This window comes from Mus caroli, chromosome 2 (genome assembly GCF_900094665.2).
Source record: "Mus caroli chromosome 2, CAROLI_EIJ_v1.1, whole genome shotgun sequence".
Classification (NCBI taxonomy): domain Eukaryota; kingdom Metazoa; phylum Chordata; class Mammalia; order Rodentia; family Muridae; genus Mus; species Mus caroli.
This window is the reverse complement of record NC_034571.1, coordinates 25,376,951-25,392,461: the sequence shown is the minus strand read 5'-3', so window position 1 is coordinate 25,392,461 and position 15,511 is coordinate 25,376,951. Positions and strand designations below refer to the sequence as shown.

Sequence of the window (15,511 nt, the reverse complement as noted above, 5' to 3'; positions counted from 1 at the left end):
GAGGAGGGGCTGCTCTTTCAGAGGACGCACTTCACTGCCCAGTAACCTCAACTCTGAAACTCTAGTCCCAAGCCGCACGCGGTGCACAAACATTCAGGTAAATCACTCATATACACAAGTGAACAAAAACGTAAAGAACAAAAGAAAACAAACAGAAACCTTCCTGCCTTGGTTCCTCCCAATCTGGTCTAGGACCAGTCAGGAATTGGTCACTCTCCTGTAGTCAAAGTCTTAGTTTTCTATGCATATCTGTAATTCCAGCACTGGGACAAAACTGCTCAAGCTTAAAGCCTGCCTGGACTATCGAGCAAGACAAAAAACAAACCCCAAAACTAGCAAGGAAGGAGGGAGAGAGAGGCAGGGAGTAACTACAGGAAAGGAGGGGAAAGAAGAGGGAGGAAGCAGACGTCTTCTAGTCCAGGCACTTTTACCAAAGTGGGGGTGGCTCTGTTAGGAAGGCTGGAGAAGGTTCACAGGGAGCCCCGGGCCGCAGAGGGCCAAGAAGCCTGCGCTGTGACTACACCAGCAGGTGCTGTAGCTGCTGCTGGGGAAGGGCCCCTCTCTGGGTACCTGTGGCGCTGACTCAATAGAACCATCTGCAATGCTCTCCTTAGAAGGAATCCTCCATTTACCAGCACAGAAGACCAGGACATAGCATTGCCAGCCCTGCCCCCAACCCCGACCCCAGGAAGGAACAGTAAAGGCAGGCAGCCTTGGAAAGAACTCTTTTTCTATAGGACCATGGATGTCTTTCAGGGCCAAAGCCTGCTTAAGCTCTGTCCTTGGGCCACCAGGCCTTCCAAAGGGCAATTGAGGCAAAACAAACAAACAAACAAACAAACAAACAAACAAACAAAGTGGCCCTCTTCCCCCATTTTGAGACTGGCCCATTCTAACTCTCAATGCAGCTGAAGATGACCTTGAACTCCTGATCCCATCTCCACCTCCTAGCCAGGATTGCAGGCCTGCACCAGGCTGTGGAGCTTGAGATTCAGGGCTTATGCTCCTAGCAGGCCCAGCCCAAGGACTCCGCTTCAAATGTAGACTCTTCCGGTTAAGCTGAGACTGTCAGACATCCTGTAAGCAGCACAACACAGAGCCTTGTCCAGGGTACAAAAGCTTTATTGTTTACAAAAATAAGTTACAAAACCAACCAAGCATAACCAATGTAAGAATAAAGAGGTTCATTCCAGTAACAGCTCATGGAAGCAACAGACCCAGGGGCCAGCACACAGGGAAGGGGCAGACCATTCTCCCGTGATGCCCCATCATGACAGTTCTACCAGAGAGAACAGAGGTAGACTCCTGTGTGGTGAATGGGTCGGGCTGTCTGGGAAGGAGTGGCAGGCTGCCCTGTGCTGGGGCAGGGGTCACTGTCACTGTCGGCAGGTGTCATGGAAAGCTTCCAGGGTTCGGAAGTCTCTCCATGTCGGGGGAAGGCCGTCTTGTAGAAACTTCCCACAGCGCTGGCACGGGGCCTGGAAGAGCTTAATGTAGCTTCTCAGCCAGGTCTGACAAAGGAGACAGAAAGGAGAGAGAGGGGTCAGGGGGCCCTCGGCTGTCCGAGCTTAAGCAGGCTCTGACCCTGGAAGACACCCATGGTCCTATAGAAAAGCTGCCTAACCCCACAAGCCTGTCTCCCTGTGACCCAGTTTGGATGTCTCCTGTTCCTCTCAAGATCTTAACACAGAAATCCCTGCTGTCCAGAGCTGGAGTGTTCCCCAGGGCTATCTATTTGGCATCATTTCCAGGTTCCCTGTTTCTAGACAGCTGCCTCTACCCTCTCTCACCCATTCTGAGCAGCAGCCACAGGCACAGCCTGGAAGTGTTGTGAGATTCTGTACCAGGGCAATGTGCTCTGAGCTAATCTCATTTCAGAGGTTATCCCTCTCTGTCATGGTGGGGCTTAACACAGCTGGGGCGGCCCAATGTCACCAAGTAACACAATAAGTGACAGTTGCCCACCCTTGAGGTTGAGAGCGGAGGGCTCCCAGATGTCACGCATAAGGATGAGGCTCAGGTAACTCAATTCTCCACCTCAAGGAGACTCATGGGCATAAAGGCCTAGAAATAGAACCCACTGCCACAGGCAGGCAGCCCTGAGAGCCAGGCAAGTCACATAACTCACTCCCCCAAGGTGTCAACAAGGGGGCAATAACCTCTGAGCAGGTTACTGATACAAGAATGTGGCCCACCCACAAGCTGGTGTGGGGTTTGGAAATAACAGGAGGGCGATGGGTAATGGATCTGCTCTACTTCAGAGCTCCCTCATTTCAGTCAAGAGCCATGTCAGGTAGACATGTGGCACGTGGACCAAGGAAGCCCGTCATGTGCTCACCCCTCAGCATGGGGAAGGACCCTGTGTGCCTTTGCCCCGAGTACCCATAGGCTTCCTCCAACACTGCGCAGTCAGTTCTCAAGCCAGGCTTGTGTCTTATGAGGAGTAGCCTTGCTCTCTAAGAACTGTGACAGCGAGCTGCCAAGCAACACTCCTTGTGGTCACCACTGCTCAGACCAGAAGGCGGGAATCCTGGCAGCCATGGTAGTGTGGAGACAAAATGAGTTTCCTCGGCAGGGAAGGACAATGGCTAGTGACTTCAAGGGAAGCTGTCACTAAGGTAGACTTGCCGCAGGGTCTGTGGAGGCTGCAGCTGGCTATATGAGCAGCCCTGGGAGAGAGAAGCCCGATGTCTCTGAGTAAAAAATGCCCACTTGCTTTGATCTGTGTTCTCATCGTGCTGCTCTGTGCTCGCTCGCTCCCTCGCTCTCACTTTGAGCTCCGGCTCCGAGATTTGCGGACAGGGCAGGGGAACTGCAGAGTCCCTGAGGTTTGCGAACAGGGCAGGGGAATCATCTTGCAGCTCCTACATGCTCAGGTCTAGCCACAGGGTTTGATGGGTTAGGAGTGGACTAACCCACTCCTTCCACAGTGCTGGAAACTTCTGTAAGGCCACTTGTGTGGGCACTGCTTGTTCAGCTCTGATTGTTTACCTGGACTGGGCTCCCCACATCTCTCCTTAGCTGGAAGGCCTGACCTGAAGCCACTTACCATGAAGGACCTGACCACGACGTCTGGCATCTGGGGTAACTGGTAGTGAAGCAGGGCAGTGGTGGCATGGTCTGTCACCTAGGATGAAGGACGGTTACTGTTAGCCAGAAGCTACCAGCTTCCTAAGAGACAGCCCTGCTGGGATTTCCCTGTACGATTCCTCCCCATACCTACATTACAATCTCAAACAGGAAAATGAGGGTACAGGCCTGGAGCTAAGAAGAGTGTGGAACATTCTGGCAGCTACACATCTGGACAGGAAGAAGCATGGGAGAGGGACAGGGTGTGACACCTTGGCAGACAGCAAGGGTGCAGCGATTTCACACTGTCTCTGTGCTCCTCATCAGGCTCTGCCCTGCCAGCTCTCCTGCAGGCCTGCCCCTTGCTCTGGTCCCCTCCCCACCAGTCTTTCTGGCCTTCCCAGCTCTTCTGGGGACCCACCTAGGTCTCCTGACTTCTCAGAAAGGTGGTAGCAAGGCCAGGGGGCCAGACGGCCTGCGATGCAAAGGTGGCACCAGAGACACAGGCACTGTCTCCTGGCCTCCATCCCATCACTCTCCTTGGGCCTCAATAGCCATTTTCAAAACGAAGGGGGCCAGTCAAAGATGGGCAGGTCTGGCCATCCCCAAACTAGTTAGGAGTTGACTAGTGAGAGGTATATTGAAATTAATGGTTTATCTTATCATCATCATTAGAGACTCTTAAAATTTTTAAAAACTTGGTGTGTGTGTGTGTACAACCCCCAGGAGTCAGCTCTCTGCTCCTACCATGTGGGTCCTGGAGATCAAACTCACGTCAGGCTTGGCAGCAGGCACCTTTACCTGCTGAGCCATCTCGCAAGCAGTGGAAATTCTTGTCATTACAAATATAGTTAAAAACAAAAGAGAATGTGCCAGGTAAAATCCTTATTTCTGAAAACAAGAATCAACACAGGACCAACAGACTTGTTGGTCCTCAGCTTCAGTGGGATACTGTGACACACCAGGGGCCAGCAGGCCCACGGCAGCAGTGAGGCAAACTATTTGTGGGCACTTGGGAGGGCCAGTCTAGGGCAGGGCCAGTGAGGGTCATCCTGAAGTTGTAGCACAGCGTGAGGGCGGCTCTGCAGCCATGCAAGCTGGCCCAGGATCCCCAGCGTCCAGAGGTGGCTTTAGGCCCAGATGAACTTTACCCTAGTAGAGGAGATCGTGGCTCCATGCTTCACGGCAGGACCGGCTAAGTTCTTCCCCAGTAAGCCCCCCTCTCTCTCCTGCTTGGTGCAGTGTCCTCCCTGCCCTCCTCCTCCATCTCCCCACTCCCTTGACCGCTTTCCTGCTCAGCGTGCTCCCTGCCCTTGTTCTCTCCCCACAGTCTTCCTACATGATCTGTTCTTGTTCACGCTGTGTCCCCAGGCCTAGAACCACAAGGCATACAGCAGGTACCCAATGCATACGTTAATTAAAGAGAGGACCGTGGAAGTGCCCACTCCTGGGGACAGCACTGCTCTCCCACAGAGACATTCCTGGTGCCTGAGCTGTACAAGCCTGAGGAAGTTCTTTTCCTGGGTGACTTTCAAGACAACTGTACCCCCACCTCTCCACTCCGGTGCCAGGCCTGCTTTTATTTTAAGCACCCTGACAGACAGCTTTCTAAACTGAGCAGTGCTTTTCTTCCCAAGCAGTAGTACTAACCGTGACATGGCTGTGGTGACTGCTGGGGAGACAGCCTGTTGGCTGTTTTTTTACTTAAAATGCCCACCAAAGCGCTGCTGCCCCATAGCTCCACACATGGCTACTTTCCTGAGATGGGTGCTGTCCGTAGCACTGACTCTCCCGAGGGGTCAGAGCCGTCTATCTGTTCAACTGCTGGAGCTGGCCTGCCTCAGTCCTGTGACCCATAGGTGACATCCAAGGCAGGGTTGCTCGCTTGGATGCAGTTTTTGTGTTTCTTTCTTCAGTTAATACAAACGACCACCATATGAAATTCTCAAAAGCCTCAAGCTACAAAGACATCCCACAGGTGACCATGTGAGAGGGTCTGTGTCCCACTTCTAATCTCCGCAAGCATATATGAGTGGGTCTCTGTCTGGCTGCTGCCCTCGGTGGGAGCAGAGAAAGACGTCTCTAAATGGGCATGCCTCTGTGGTGCCTCCTGGTTTCACACTACCTGCTTGGTCCCTGTAGCCTATCAAATTCGGGACCTCTAACCAAATATGACAGGACTGTCTTCACAAATGCCCCACGCCTCGAAACCAGGCCCTTTCTCCCCGCTCCTGGCCTGTCTTCCCCAGCTTTATTTGAGCTCCCGTTTCCTCGACTGACAGACAGTGGTCCAGGTGAGGGTCTGAAAGCTGGTCTTGCAATGTGCAGGGGAGGCCTGCCCCTGAGCTGGGGTGGGTGGGCTGGCCAAGAGGCCCGGCCGAGTCAATGAGAGCCATCTTCTGCAGATACGAAGGAGCCAGGCACTCTCTGACTTGGCATCTGATTCACAGGCAGGGCACCTAATTAGACCGGCCATTCTTGGCCTGCCATCTGCTAAATGTAGCCTTCTTTTCAAAGAGTCCCACCAAAACAACTCTTTAACTGCCAAACGGTGGCAGGTTTTGCTCTGGCAACTGATGTGGTTGGCCATTTAGTCTCTCAATATCCCATCACCAATCTCAGCAACATTTTAGTAGGAGGCAACAAAACCAGCTGACTTCTGAGTCTCCCCAACTTCTTCCCCAGCTCCATTCCTAGTCTTCTGATTCCCATGGCTAAACTTCCAGGACTGGGCAAAGCTCCCCCCATGCACTCTCCCCAGTCCTCAAAGCTTTATTCCACTTTCAATGTGTGTGTGTGTGTGTGTGGTATATATAAAATAGTTTTACACTTTCAATAACAAAATTGTGTTTTGTTCAGCATTGAAGATGTAGTAAAAACATGCCAGTGCAACAAAAGATTGCTATTAACTAATTTTGTGAGGACCTAGGTTTGGGCCCATTGTGCTGTAAGCTGATGATGTTCTGGGAGATAAAAGCAGTCGCTCGCCAGGCCTGCTTGTCGTTGAGGGAGGCCAGGGAAGAGCACTAATGCTTCTGAGAGGCCAAGGCCAAGGACGATGCGCTGCCTGCAGGTTGAGTGCTGGGCTGAAACAAAGCTTGTAAAAACATCAAAGTGCTTGGAACCTAGGGGAAGCAGGCAAGGGGGGGCGGAGGAAGGGAAACAAAATTACCAGGCAGACATGGACAAGCCAGGGTACCATGGATGCAAGGTGGAGAGTGATTTGTGCCAGGCTGGAGATCCAGAAGTCTTGCTTCCCCTCACTGCAGGGAAGCAGAGGCCAGCCCGGCTCCCTGTGGGTTCCCATCTGGAGAGCCAAGACAGCAGGCTGGATTGAAGGAAGTTCCCTCTGCCTCAGTTTAAGGCTGTGAAAGTCTTTATGCACCCAGATGGAGGAGAACTGAGTTGGGTGGGGAGTGGGGAGGGCAGAAGGACTCTTTCAGGAGACCTTGAAGCAGCTGCCAGTCAACACTCTGGAGAGGGGCTGCCAGTCAAAGCAGTGTCCCTAAGTTCCTCTGCCATACTGAGGTGCAGAGTGCCCCGAGACACCCTTCCAGGCTGGAGCTGTTCTAGAAAGCAGGTGGAGCTGCGGCGGGACAGTGCATATGGGCAGCCCTCTGGGTGACAGGCTCACTGCTCCATACCTGGTCCTGTCCTTCCTACGAGCAGGATGACCTTGGGTATGGACTCTATGGGTCAGGAGAGAGACAGCATCTGACCCCACTCAACCCTCACATCAATGATGGTGGAGGGACCATTCCAAGTGCCATTTGCAAGTCAGGGAAGACTGGGAGTTCAAGGGACTTACTTAGGTTAGGTGGCAACTGAGCAGCAGGGCAGGGCTTGTCCAGGCCACACAACCTGAACTGAGGCCACAGAACCTGAGGGTCAGGCTCTGACCTATACCTAGTAGCCTCCCACTGGAGGACTTCCTGGGTGGACAAGTGTTTTGAGTGGTGCCAAATCTTGGGCTCTCTCCTCTCCTAGGGAAGGGCTTGGACAGATACCCAAACCTTGGACAAGGTTCCTTCCTTCCTTGCTAGAGCCTCTGTCTATTTGCTGCTAAGCACAAGGCTTTCTTTCTGTACTGCACTGGCCAGAGGCACAACTGGATTCATCTCCTGCTCATGTTACACGGGAGCAGTGGGGTGAGGAGGGCTGCAGTACACAGTGATTCAGAGGAAGTACAAAGCACAGGAGGTTGGGGGTCCTGGAGATAGTGCAGAAGCCATGTGTTCCACCGTCCAGTGATGAATCTGGGACACACCTCTGCCCCAAGCCCAGGAGCTACAGTGGTGACCTAGGAAAGGTTTGGAGAGGGGAGGCTCTTAGACCTACTGCTGCCAGGCACACTTCCCTGAAAGGGAAGGCTCTGCAAGTGAGAGGATGGAGACAGCCATAGCAGCCAGGGGTAGGAACAACCACATGGTCTGCAGCAGGGACCCTCGGCTGTGTGCGCTCCTCCTCCCCCACCTCATTTCCACACAGCTCTAACCTGGGGTGGTTTAGTTTTTGTAGAATGAGAGACCCTTGAGTGTCTTCAGGGGCTCAGGAGACCTCTCAGGGGGAGGCATTAGTACATGCAGGAACCACACCCAGCTTTAGAAGCTGTTGAGGGGCGCTGGCTGCCTAAGAGCTCAGGATATGAGGAAGCCCAGGCCACCAGGAGCAGGACAGCAGCCTCGGTGAGCTGGCCTCAGCCTCCAGCAAATCCTCCATCCTTTCTAAAGCAGCTTCACTGATCCTTAGAGCCAAACGCCCAAGGCATGTCCCTGCCAGGCTAGGGACTTGGGGCTGCTATTAAAAGCATCTCCTGCGAGGTACCCAAGTAACTACAGCTGTTTATTTGAGAGAGAACTTGCTGGTGATTAGTCTCTGGCCTCGCTCCGGGCAGCACTAGCCCCCACATGCATGCTGTGACTTGGCGGAGGGTAGGGAGCCTGGATGAGGGTGGATGGCCTGGTCCTGCAGGTTCCCAGTTATTCATTGCCAGCACTCAGCTAAGAAGCACCATCTCTGGCCCTCCCCAGGCGTGACTCTAAAACCTGTTTTTAAAAAGAGAGGGTCTTATTCTGTAGCCTGGCTGGCCTGGGACTTACTATGTATGTTATGCTGACCTCAAACATACAGGTAGGTTGAGGCCCTCTCCCTCTCTATCCTGTATGCTGGGTCTAACGGCGTGCACCACTATGCCAGCTACAACTGTTAAAACAAAAAAAAGACAGCAGATGCCAGAGCAAGAGAGGTGCTATGTTTGTGCTTCACTCCAGGTGCCCACCTGATGGCTTGATATAATGCCATCTTTGCAAGGCCCTGGTTTTGCTACCTCCTCTTCCTAGCTCTGGGTTTCCAAGGCTGGCAGCAAACTGAATGTGTCACTAATGTGCTCATGCCCTCCTCACCCAGCATGGAGACGTCGAAGCAGCCTCAGGAGAGCAAAGGTGCTTTAACACTGTGGAGGGACCAGCCCAGGCATCTGGGGCTCCCAACAACAGCAATCCCACCCTTGTGAGGAGGAGCCCCACACAATGCTCAGGAGTAAATCATTTGTGGGCTCTGGAGCCAGCTATGGGAGCCTGGTGTGTTAAGGGCTTAAAGAGTGGCAGCCTTCGAGCAGCCCTGCACGAGCTTTAGGATGGATCCTCAAGGCAGCCTTAGAAGTCTTCATTCTATGAAAAGAGGAGTCACTATTATCTCAAAATTGGAATGCTCTGAAGTCCTGAAAGTGGTGTTGGGGGCCATGGGAGCACTGCACACAGAAGCTTCTAAAACACGGATGAAGGCACGACAGGGCGGAAGCAGGGGATTTACCACTTATTATGCAGCCCTAGTCTCTAATCGGAGCCGGAGCCAGGATTTGTGTGCCGTAGGCTCAGCAAGCCTGGGGGGCCCGAGGAGGAAGCCCAGAGGCCCAGGGGACTGGGGATTACTCCGGCAAGATCGATATTCTGCTTTGTGTGATGAAGGAGCCATCTGCATGGGCTCTGCAGAGCTTATCGTTGTCACTGGGGCCAGGTCATGCTGGTCTGTGGCTTCTGGGACATGATCAGCAGGCTAGCTGGGTCAGAGAGGAGAGGTGGAGACAGACCCAGCTGTTCCATCAGCCAGCAAATCCCTTGCACACCTTTGAGATCAAGCCCTGCATTTGAGAAGTACGAGCCTGCGGATGCAATGTGCTTAAGACAGTTTCTGGCAGGCACAAACTGGGGTTTCCAAAAATGAGCATCTGGGTGGAGCAGGCTACAGTAACCCTTTAGAGTTTCAGACTTGACACCACTGATGTCTGGAAGAAGCTCTCAATTCCCTGGACCCAAGCAGACTGGCTGTTAATGGCTTCCATGGATGGCTGTGTGCTTAAACATCCTGGCATAGGTTAGTGAGCCTCACCTCCTTTCAGCCCATCACTGACACTGCAGTGACCTGTGATCCTGCCTAACCCAGCACTGCTGTCTGACCCTGTCTGGAATGCTCTTCTCTCTAAATCCTTTCCAGTATTGACACTCAGTCTGGTGGCTCCCTGCCCTGACTGGTACCTGGTGCTTAGGGCTAGTTCCCTTGTGTGTACTTCCACAGTCCTCTGGGTAATTGAGTCTGGCACTGTGTCCAGATGCTCCATCTGCAGGCTGCACTCTCTGGGAATGAGGCCACCTGGGCTGCATTTTTGTCCCTGGGCCAGCTTTGGACATTAGAGAGCAGTATGTCTCTGCCCTGGGCATCACAAACATAGTAGTAGGGCCCAGACTAAGGGATTAAGTGGGAAGGCCTCAGGCAGCTGGAAGGGAGGAGAGCCCAGGAGCCTGGGAGAGCAGGGACACCTCAGTCCTCTGGGAGCTGGGGAACTCTCCAAGGTTCTGACCACTGTGCATTTTCACATAGCAGAGTTGAGGAGAGCCACAGGGTGGGTCCTTGACATTTTTTTTTTCAGGATTAAGAAATTGAGGCTTTTCTTTAGATGAGATGGTAAAACGCCAGCCTGTTGCTGGCTGCCATTGGCTGCCAGTGAAGTCTTGCCCTGGAGACACCTGAACTGCTCGCCTTCACTAGGTACTACTGCATTTCTGGAGTTGACACAGCCATACCTGCTTCTCCATCAGATATTCAGCAACACGGCATGGGCCGTGGGGACAAGTGTTTCCACTGCAGGCCATATAAGGTTATTGTCACTGCAGGGAGACTGGCCCTCATGACAGTATGTACTGTCCCTGGTCCTGGCCTATCAGGTTGCTCAGTGGGCATAGCTGGCAGATTTAATTCTTATGTATTTCACACCAAAGCTACCAACTCTTTCTCGAGGGAGAGATATCACGGCCAGAAAGATGGAGGAGGCTTTGGTGGGAGTGGCGGGGCTTGCCATGGTAGCTGGATCTTCAGTTTAGTTTACAAAAATACCTCCCTTAAAATGGGGACATGCACAGGCTGGAGAGGTGGCTCAGGGGTTAAGAGCACTGACTGCTCTTCCAGAGGTTCTGAGTTCAATTCCCAGCAAACACATGGTGGCTCACAACCATCTGTAATGGGATCCGATGCCCTCTTCTGGTGTGTCTGAAGAGGGTGACAGGGCACACACATACATGAAATAAATCTTTTTTCTTTTTAAAGTAATGCTTCTCTTTTAAAAAGTGGGCGGGGGGCATACACATAGCTGTAGATCTCAGGCTCTTGGTCCTCAGGCCCTGTGACAGCTACAGAGGCAGCAGCAGCAGCAATAGCACATGCCACATACTTGCCAGGGAAGCTTAGTGCCACACCCCTCACCATGGATGAAGGAGGTATGATCTGAGTCTATGCAGGACATATTCTTGGCTAGCGGTCCACCGCACAGCAAGTGCACAGCACAGCCCGGGCTCTAAACTACACGGTCCGGTCCGCTGTGGAGAGGAGCCAGGAGCCCTGTGTAAGGAAAACTGGCCAATAGGGAGCAGAGGAGCTGGAGGGGCCTCCTCAGGAGGCAGAGTGGCAGGATCACTTCTACAGGAAGGTTACTTTGTACATCCTACCTATGCTATCAGTTCCCCTCACAGGATGCTCTCTCCAATACAGATGAGCTAACTGAGAGGCACGGCCAGGACCTGTTCACCTGCAGATGGCTCCTGCTGGAGCAGTCACCATAGGAGCAGGATGGGGAGCAGCAGACTTGGAACCTGTGGCTGGCAGCTTGAGCTGTGGGATGGGGGCAGGGGTCCAGGAGTGGGAGGAGCGGTCTTCCCAGAAGCAACTGTCAGATCTGATGGCCTGTCTTGTGTCCCTTCCCTCCAGGGAGACGGGAACAACCGAGACGATGAACGGTTGCCCTGTGACCCCTCTAATGGCAGAAACCCACAAACCACTTCTGGGGCCACTGGTGACTAGGCACAGCTGAGTTGTGACTACACTGTGCCCAGCAGGGAACCTGAAGGAAAGGGGCTCAGGCCCATAAGAGGCAAACAAATGAGAAACCTGCTCTGGGAAGAGAGGGACTAGCTCTCAGGGAAGGTGGTGGCTGGGGCTCCTGGTAGCCAGTTCAACCCAAACATCTTTTCCTCTCTCCCTTGGCCCCCAGGCCTAGGTGGATGTTTAGCTAGACATCAGTCTAGACTAGCTGGTGGCTGAGGGCACAGCACCTGCTACGATGCCTAAGGGATCCTCTGCCTCTCTCCCCCAATTCAACAGCCTTCTCCCAGACAAACACATACCTTCCTCCTGTGTGCCACCATCAGGAACCTATCTGTCTACATGAAGTTGTTCATCTATCCTGGTACTTGTGAAAGCTGTCCCCCCAGCTCTGTCCATTTGGGACACGCTTGTGAGGGTCCCTTTATGTTGGAGAGCCTCTCTAGTACAAGGGCTGGGTAGGGTGTGGCCTGAGATTCCCACCACAACTTCAACCTCTCTAGAATTTCAGGTGTGGCATCCTGACCAGGGGTCTTGGTTGATTTTTTTTTTTTTTTCTGAAGAGGAATGTAGGAGGTTGTCAGGGGGACTCAGAGACTAGTGAGTGAGCCCCGGGTGATGTGAGACACCAAGGTCACGCCCAGCTCTACCCTGCTGAGGGAAGGAGGACTCTTGTGCTCTGGAAGTTTCCTGTGTTGGGTACTGTGGGGAGGTGCAGTGCACACAGCCGCTTTCTAGAGCACCAGTCTCCTGGGCTGGCTCTGCCCACCCTCCTGTAAAGGGCCTGATGGATATGCAGTGGTATCTCTGCGGAGACCATTCCCAGGAAAGACCCTGTCTCACATCAAAGAATGGCCAAGTGAACAGAGAGGCAAAGAGGGCAGTGACACCCTATGGGTACCCCAGCTGTCTACTGTGGTGCAGGATGAGGTGGACTGCTGTCTGTGGAAGAATGGCCACAGCTAAGAGTGGACTTCTGAGGCCAACGGCTAGGTTTTGTTCCTACCCCCAGGAGGGGACACTGGCTTCTTAGAGACTTTCTATGCCCCGACCCTGCCTGTCTGGGGGGCCTCTGTGCTCTCTCACCTTTCTCCAGCCCCTGCAAGGACTTCATGCAGCGAGTGGCTCTCACTCCCCGCCAGATGCTGGGGGAAAATGCACACTGTTTTGAAATGAGGGGGTTAAAGGTCAAACAGTGAGTGCACCAGCAGAGTTTAAATGGCAGGAAAATGCGAATTTGCTTGAAGCCTTTGCTGGCTCTGTGGCTCTGGCCTTTCAGAGGGTCCCCTTATTTCTGTATTTCATTCTCTGAATCCACACTGCTGGAAACTCACTGGCTATAAAAAGCCGCTTCGCCCTAGGAAGAAGTGCAAGGCGCCTCTGGGGTAGTGCAGTAAATGACAGGCACCTGTTGGCAGTCATAGCCTCACAGCAAGCTGTCCTCCAAGCAGCCTCTGTCTTACACTTGGGTATGGAGTCTAATGAGTAAGATAGAAAAAGGCTTGCTGACAGTCAGTGTCCTCAGACAAAAGGCAGGCATTTCACTCCTCAGAACTGGTTTGCTATAGAAGCCACAGGGGCTGTGGCTCTGACTGAGGGACTTGCGCATGGGCCTCTGGACAATGTAACAGTGGTGTGCCCTCCATTGCCCTGGCTCCTCAAGTAAAAAGACATGGGTAAGTGTGCTTTGGCTCTACAAGGCCCCAATTCCTGTCCATCCAGAGGGAAGCTCGGGGGCTTTCTGCTTTCCCAAGGGCACCAGAAGCAATACAGTGGTGCCAGGAAAGGGCAGGTGCCCGCAGAGCAGTGGGAGGTAGGGGTGGGGCTTCAAGCTCCTCCGATGGCAGGGAGTCTCCACTCAGAACTGGGTGTACTAATGCAGTAGACTCTGAGGTCAAGCTCCTTGGAAAGTGGGTGACTCTGCCCAAGTCCCCTCATGCAGGGGACAGAACCTCCTTGTCACAGTGAGCTGCCCTCCTAACCCAGGGGAGCTTACTGCCCTGGGCTAGGCTTTTCTCAATCACCTGACCTTGAAGCTCATGCTGGCTGTCTACCGGGCTGACAGGGGCAGGAGAGCCCTCTCCATGCTCTGCCAGCATCCACTACCAGCAGCATCAGTAAGCATACACCACAATTATGAGGGGGACAGGAAAACAGAAGTGAGAAAGGGTGGGTCTAAAAAGCAAAGCTTACAAGGGCTGCCAACCAGCCCTGTTATCTGGTGCTCTGAGTCCCAACATGAACCATCACTCAGAAGGCTGTGCAAGACAGACTAACCTTGCACATAGTCCCTGCTCTGCTGTTTATGTGGGGCCGACTGTGGGAAGGGAATGGAGCAGGGGACAGGATGCCAGGTGCACCTTCCTCCTGCCAGCAGCCCCTTCTGCAAGCTTGGAGCACAGGCTCCTGGATGTGACATCACAGCACACCCAGTTCATGGGACGTGATTGGCAGAAGCTTTACTGAGAGGATTAAGCTGGACTCTGTAGTACATTATTTCTGAGCTATCCCTCCATATGACAGCACAGGCAATCTCTGCAGGAAGTCTTACTTGCCCCTAAAAGGAGACAGAGACCTCACCATTACCTGTCCTTCCTTCTAAGGAGAACACTGACATCAGTGTGGTGGCAGACTTTAGCCCAGGGTAGGTCAGTACTGGAGGTTAATCGCTTAGATATAATAGGGCCAGGGAGAGAGGACATAGAACCCAAAGTATCTGCTCTAGGTGGGTCAAGCGCCACCATGTGGCTCAGTCCATCCCTACTCCTGCAAACAGGCCATGTGAAGCACACAGGGAGACCGGCGGGTGGCCGTGCACCTCTCCAACTGTCCATTTCAGACTCTGCCGCATGCTCTGACAGAGATGCATGGCAGGTTGTTTCCAGGAAGGGGTGGGTAAAAACATGGTAGTACAGCCTAAGTCTGTGCTTCAGAAAATCCCCATTTCACACTCTGCCCGAGTCCCTAATAAGCTTCTCACATACATTCAAAAACGACTCCCATGGCACGGAGCAGGTTTTAAGAAAGCATAGCAAGGAGGCCTCACTCTCAGGGAGGGTTTACTACCATAGACCAGGTTCTGGGCTGCAGGCTGCCAGGCTGCAGGGCTTGAGAAATCCTGAGGGCCACTGTAGGGTCTGGAGAAGAAATTCATTATTATGCTGCAGAGGGCACAAAGGCCAGGGCCAGGTGAAAGGAAAGGCAAACACCAGGTTTAATGATGCTGGCTCTTCTGGCAATGAGTGGCTTTCTTTCTTCTCTTTGCAGTCACAATGGAGGGGAATTTGTCAAGAACAACATGGAAAATACTAATGTGGCTGAGATGGCACCCATGCCAGCCATGCCAACAATGTGAATATCTCCAGCTTGGTAGCTTAGCAAGCATAGAGAGCCTGCATAGTCCAGGACACTGAAGGCTGGGTGTGGCATTCACAGTTCCTTCCATTCAGCTCTGGGCTGGGAAGTGAGGTTACATCCCATTATGTTTCCAGGGACAGTGGGGTGAAGGAATGCTAGCAGACCTGGGACAATGATGTTTTCAATTAAATGATGTTCTTGCTTTTGAAATATTTTGAGCTTTATGCAAGAACTACACAGGTGTCCCAGGCAGACCCTGTTATAACTACTTTCCTCAGCACTGTGACCAAAACTTAACAAGTGGAGAGAAGGCTCATCTGGGTTCAGTTTGAGGGCACAGATCCACAAGGAGCGCAAGGAGCAGCAGCAGGTGCACAGCCGGGACTCCACACCACCTCACTCCTCCCCAGAACAGAATGGATGCACAAACCTCAAGGCCCGCCCTTCAGCAGCCTACTTCCTCCAGGTCAGCCTGACCTCCCGAGCTTTACAATTTCTTGAAATAGTGCCACCAGCTACTTCAAACACATAACTTAACGGTGCACAATTTACATTCAAACCATACTGATTACTGGGGCACACACATGGTCAGCTCGCCTAACTCTCCCTTACATGCCAACTACTCCCTTAGATACTGATGACATCTTCTGAAGCCCTGATACTTGTAATGGTTCATTTCTGTCACACTAACTGGGTTTAAAAGTTTCCATGGAAA

General features: G+C 52.8%; 1 protein-coding gene across 2 annotated transcripts in view; it reads right to left on the bottom strand.

Annotated features, from left to right (window-relative positions):
- Positions 1–1,104: 1,104 nt before the first annotated feature.
- Med27 (mediator complex subunit 27) overlaps positions 1,105–15,511 on the bottom strand; it is a 174,659-nt gene continuing 160,252 nt past the window's right edge. For both annotated transcript variants that reach the window (XM_021149801.1, XM_029473615.1), the window contains exons 7-8: positions 3,050–3,127; positions 1,105–1,511 (exon numbers count right to left, since the gene is read on the bottom strand). In XM_021149801.1, coding sequence (XP_021005460.1) covers positions 1,377–1,511; positions 3,050–3,127 — 213 coding nt within the window. In that variant the 3' untranslated portion in view covers positions 1,105–1,376. The remainder of the gene's footprint in view (positions 1,512–3,049; positions 3,128–15,511) is intronic.